General features: G+C 45.9%; 1 protein-coding gene across 4 annotated transcripts in view; it reads left to right on the plus strand.

Annotated features, from left to right (window-relative positions):
• Positions 1-6,036, plus strand: part of npr3 (natriuretic peptide receptor 3) — a 106,903-nt gene that overhangs the window by 88,744 nt on the left and 12,123 nt on the right. For 2 of the 4 annotated variants that reach the window (XM_038790771.1, XM_038790769.1), the window contains exon 6: positions 3-141. In XM_038790771.1, the coding sequence (XP_038646699.1) occupies positions 3-141 (139 nt within the window). The remainder of the gene's footprint in view (positions 1-2; positions 142-6,036) is intronic. The other 2 variants (XM_038790772.1, XM_038790773.1) reach the window with 1 other exon arrangement.

Here is a 6,036-nt window from a genome sequence, read left to right on the forward strand (position 1 = left end):
AGGTAATAGCTGACTACTATGGCTTGAACGGAACCTTTGAAGTCAGGCCGAATGTGAGGCTCCTCTGGGAAAATGGAATGCCACCTCCAGATGAACCTAGCTGTGGCTTTACAAAGGACCATACTGCTACCTGTAAATCATGTAATTTCTCGTCAAACATTTTCTCCTATTTCTGGGTGATTTAGGGGACGTTGCATTTTTTTCCCCCAAAGCAGAATCTCAATGTAACATGTTGAATGAGTGGTTTAAATTTTTAAAAATTCATTTATGGGATATGGGCATCGTTGGCTCGACCAACATTTATTGCCCATCCGTAGTTGCCCCTGGGAAGGTGGTGGTGAGCTGCCTTCTTGAACTGCTGCAGTCCCTGAGGTGTTGGCACACCCACTGTGCTGTTAGAGAGGGAGTTCCAAGATGTTGACCCAGTGCCAGTGAAGGAACGGTGATACATATCAAAGTCTGGATGGTGAGTGACTTGGAGGGGAATCTCCAGGTGGTGGTATTCCCAGGTATCCTTCTAGATCGTAGTGGTCATAGGTTTGGAGGGTGCTGCCTAAGTAACTTTTGTTGAGTTAATTCAGTGCATCTTGTAAATGGTACATGGCTGCCACAGTTTGTCAGTCGTGGAGGGAGTGAATGTTTCTGGAGGGGGTAGCAATCAAGTTGGCTGCTTTGCCGCAGATGGTGTAAAGATTCTTGAGAATTGTTGGAGCTGCACTCATCCAAGCAAGTGGAGAGTGTTTCATTACACTCCTGAGTTGTGCCTTGTAGATGGTGGACAGGCTTTGGGGAGTCAGGAAGTGAGTTACTCACCGCAGGATTCCTAGCCTTTGGCTTGCTCTGGTAGCCACAGTATTTATTTGGCTAGTCCAGTTGAGATTTCTGGTCAATGGTAAGCCTGCAAGATGTTGATAGTGGGGAATTCAGCAATAATAATGTCATTATATGACAAGGGGCGATGGTTAGATCATCTCTTGTTGGAGATGGTCATTGCCCGGCACTTGTGTGGCACAAAAGTTACTTACCACTTGGCAGCACAAGCCTGCATATTGTCAAGGTCTTGCTGCATTTGGACATGGACTGCTTCAGTATCTGAGGAGTCTCAAATGATACTGAACATTGTGCAATCATCAGCGAACAACCCCTCTTCTGACCTTCTGATGGAAGACAGGCCATTGATGAAGCAGTTGAAGATGGTTGGGACTAGGAGATGACCCTGAGGAACTCCTGCAATGATGTCCTGGAGCTGAGATGATTGACCTTCATCCACCACAGCCATCTTCTTTTGTGCTGGGTATTACTCTAACCAGCAGAGGGGTTTCCCCCTGATTCTCACTGACTCCAGTTTTGCTGGGATTCCTTGATGCCATACTCGGTCAAATGCTGCCTTGATATCAAGGGCAGTCAATCTCAACTCACTTGTGGAGTTCAGCTTTTTATCCATTTTTGAACCAAGGCTGTAATGAGGTCAGGAGCTGAGTGACCCTGGCGGAACCCAAACTGAATGTCAATGAGTAAGTTATTGCTGAGTAAGTGGCATTTTATAGCTTATCCTGTTGATGACCCCATCCACCACTTTATTGATGAGTGAGAGTAGACTGATGCGGCAGTCACTGGAGGATTGAATTTAATAAGAAAATAAGACATGGGAGCACGTTAGGCCATTTGGCTCTTCAAATCTGCTCTGCCATTTGATCATGGCTGATACGTTTCTCATCACCATTCTCCTGCCTTCTCCCCACAACCGCTAATCCTCTTATTAATCAAGAACCTATCTATCTCTCTCTTAAAGACACTCAGTGATTTGGCCTCCACAGCCTTCTGCGGCAATGAATTCCACCGCCCTCTGGCTGAAGAAATCCCTACTCATCTCAGTTTTAAAGGATTGTCCATTTAGTCTGAGGCTGTGCGCTCGGGTTCTAGTTTTTCCTATAAGTGGAACCATCTTCCCTTGTCCAATCCATCTAGGCCTCTCAGTATTTTGTAAGTTTCAATACGATCCATCCTCATCCTTCTAAACTCCATTGAGTCCAAACATAGAGCCCTCAACCGCTCCTCATATGACATGCCCTTCATTCCACAGATCATTCTTGTGAACCTCCTCTGACCCCCTTCAAGAACAGCACATCCTTACTTAGATATGGAGCCCAATATATGGGAGGCATGGTAGCACAGTGCTATTGCTTCACAGCGCCAGGGACCCTGGTTCGATTCCCGGCATAGGTCCGTGTGGAGTCTGGACATTCTCCCCGTGTCTGCATGGGTTTCCTGCGGGTGCTCTGGTTTCTTCCCACAAGTCTGGAAAAACATGCCTGTTAGGCGAATTGGACATTCTCAATTCTCCCTCTGAATTCTCCCCAACAGGTGCCGTAGTATGGTGACTCGGGGATTTTCTCAGTAACTTCATTGCAGTGTTAATGTAAGCCTACTTGTAAAACTAATAAAGATTATTATTACAAAACTGCTCACAATATTCCACATGGGGTCTGTCCAGAGGCTTATACAGCCTCAGCAGTACATCCCTACTCTTGTATTCTAACCCTCTCAAAATGAATGCTAACATTGCATTTACCTTCCTAACTACCAACTGAACCTACATTTTAACCTTAAGCAAATCCTTAACTAGGATTCCTAAGTCCCTTTGTGCTTCAGATTTCCAAAGCCTTTTCCTATTTAGAAAACAGTCTATGCCTCTATTCTTCCTGCCAAAGTGCATAACATCATACTTTTCAACGTAGTATTCCATCTATCAGTTCTTTGCCCACTCTCCTAGCCTGTCCAAGTCCTTCTGCAGCCTCCCTGCTTCCTCAACACTATCTGTCCCTCTACATATCTTTGTATCATCTGCAAACTTAGCAACAATGCTAATCATTGAAGCACTCGCTACAATCTTCAGTCAGAACTGCCGAGTGGTACGCAGACTGGGTGATCGCTTTGCTGGGCATCTTCGGTCTGTGCGCATTCAGGATCCTGACCTTCCTGTTGCTTGCCATTTTGGCAAAGGACCCTGCTCCCATGCCCACATGTCTGTTCTTGGCCTGCCCACCTCGACCCATTTGTTTTCATTTCATTTTAACTGTCTTTTACCATTTCTTTCTTTCTTAATATACATTTAATTTCCCTCCCCCCCCAAATCTTATCCACCTTTCCTGCACCTTTCTCCTCTTTGCTTCCCCCTTCCCCTCCCCCCACACCTACAGTTCATCCTCTGATGTTGGTTTCCCTGCTGTTTGGCCTTTCACATCTTTTGTCCTCTCTGGGGACTGCCATTAACACTCTTTCACCTTGGTATCTGTGGCCATTATCATAGAATTTACAGTGCAGAAGGAGGCCATTCAGCCCATCGAGTCTGCACCGGCTCTTGGAAAGAGCACCCTACCCAAGGTCAACAACTCCACCCTATCCCCATAACCCAGTAACCCCACCCAACACTAAGGACAATTTTGGACACTAAGGGCAATTTAGCATGGCCAATCCACCTAACCTGCACATCTTTGGACTGTGGGAGGAAACCGGAGCACCCGGAGGAAACCCACGCACACACGGGGAGGATGTGCAGACTCTGCACAGACAGTGACCCAAGCCGGAATTGAACCTGGGACCCTGGAGCTGTGAAGCGATTGTGCTATCCACAATGCTACCGTGCTGCCTCGGTTAGCACCCAGTTTCCCTGGGTTTCTGTGGCTATGACTCATCTTTCATTCTCACTCCACAGTATAAGTGTTTCCCACTTTCTCTGTCTGTTAGCTTTAACAAAGAGTCATCGGACTCGAAACTTTAGCTCTTTTCTCTCCCTGCAGATGCTGCCAAACTTGCTGAAATTTTCCAGCATTTTCCCTTTTGTTTCAGATTCTAGCATCCGCAGTAATTTTCTTTTATCGAGTGGTTAATCTATCTCAGCTTCCTCCGGAGGTCCCCAGCATCACAGATGTCAGTCTTCAGCCAATTCGATTCACTCCAAGTGATAGCAAGAAATGGCTGAAGACACTGGATACTGCAAACTTAGCAACAATGCCCTCAGTTTCTTCTTCCAGATCATTAATGTATATCGTAAATAGCTGTGGTCCCAACACTGGCCCCTACAGAACACCACCAGTCAATGGCGGCTATCCTGAAAAAGACCCCTTTTTCCATTCCACAGCCTTATTTACTAGTGGTCCAATGTTCATTCTTGCCTCTCTCTTACCTTGTATATGTCAAAATAAACTCTTGCACTCTTCTATTATATTACCAGCTAGTTTACACTCATATTTCATATTCTCCCCCTTATTGATTTTTAATTTGTCCTGCTTTTTGTGTGCAAGATATACCTGGGCAATTTTCCACAATTCTGAGTCGATGCCAGTGTTGTAGCTGTGCTGGAACATATTGGCTAGGAGTGCAGCAAGTTCTGAAGTACAAGTCTTCAATACTATTGCTGGAATATTGCCAGGGCCCATAGCCTTTGCAATATCCAGTGTCTTCAGCCATTTCTTGCTATCACTTGGAGTGAATCGAATTGGCTGAAGACTGACATCTGTGATGCTGGGGACCTCCAGAGGAAGCTGAGATAGATTAACCACTCGGCAGTTCTGACTGAAGATTGTAGCGAGTGCTTCAGCCTTAATTTTTGCACTGATGTACTGGGCTCCTCCATCATTGAGCATGGGATATTTATGGAACCTCCTCCTCCAGTGCGTTGTTTAATTGTCCACCACAATTCACAGCTGATGTGGCAGGACTGCAGAGCTGAGATCTGATCCATTGGTTGGGGATCATTTAGCTCTGTCTATTACTTGTGCTACTAATGCTGTTTGGCACACAAGTGGTCCTGTGTTGCAGCTTCACCAGGTTAATACCTCATTTTTCGGTATGCCTGGTGTTGCTCCTAACATGCCCGCATGCACTCTTCATTGAACCAAGGTTGTTCCACCGGCTTCGTGGTAATGGCAGAGTGGGGGATCTGCCAGGCCATGAGGTTACAAACTGTGGTTGAGTGCAGTTCTGATGCTGCTGATGGCTCACAGCACCTCGTGGATGCCCAGTTTGAGTTGCTAGATCTGTTCTGAATTTATCTCTTTAGCACGGTGGTAGTACCACACAACAAATGGAAATAACCCTCAATGTGAAGATGGGATTTTCTCTCCACAAGGTGGTCACTCCTACTGATACTGTCATGGACAGATATATCTGCAACATGAAGGTTGGTGAGGATGAGGTTGAGTATGTTTGTCCCTCTTGTTGCTTCCCTCACCACCTGCTGCAGTCCCAGTCTAGCAGCTATGTCCTTTAGGGCCTTGCCAGTTCAGTCTATAGTGGTGCTATCGAGCCACTCTTGGTGATAGCCATTGAGAGTACATTCTGCGCCCTTGCCATCCTCTGGGCTTCCTCTAAGTAGTGTTCAATATGGAGGCATACTGATTCAGCACCTGAGCAGTGGTAATCAACAGACGATTTCCTTGCCCATATTTGATCTGGTGCCATGTGACTTCATGGGGTCCAGAGTCGATGTTGAGGACTTAAAGGGCAACTCCCTCCCAACTGTATACCACTGCGATCTCTGCCGGTGGGACAGGACATATCCAGGAATAGTGATGGTGGTGTCCATGAGTATGACTATGTCAGGTTTGACAAGTCTGTGAGACAGCTCTCTTAATTTTTCCACAAGCCCCCAGATGTTAGTAAGTCGAGCTTTGCCTGATCGACTGGGCTGTACCATTATCATTCCAATGCCTAGGTCGATGCCACATATCCATTCAGTTCCATTCATTTTTGTTCCATAGCAGATGAATACAACTGAGTGGCTTTCTAGGTAATTTCAGCGATCATTTAAGAATGAACCACATTGCTGTGGGTCTGGAGTCACATGTAGACCAGAAGTAACGTGTGGGCCAGACCAGGTTTCCTTCTCTAAAGGGCATTAGTGAACCAGATGGATTGTTGTGACAAATCAAACGATTCAACTTTTAATTGCAGATATGTTATTGAGATTTTAAATTCCACCATCTGCATTACCCGGAGTCTCTGGATTACTAGTCAAGCAATCACGTTATTGTG

The sequence above is a fragment of the Scyliorhinus canicula genome, chromosome 3 (genome assembly GCF_902713615.1).
Source record: "Scyliorhinus canicula chromosome 3, sScyCan1.1, whole genome shotgun sequence".
Taxonomy (NCBI): domain Eukaryota; kingdom Metazoa; phylum Chordata; class Chondrichthyes; order Carcharhiniformes; family Scyliorhinidae; genus Scyliorhinus; species Scyliorhinus canicula.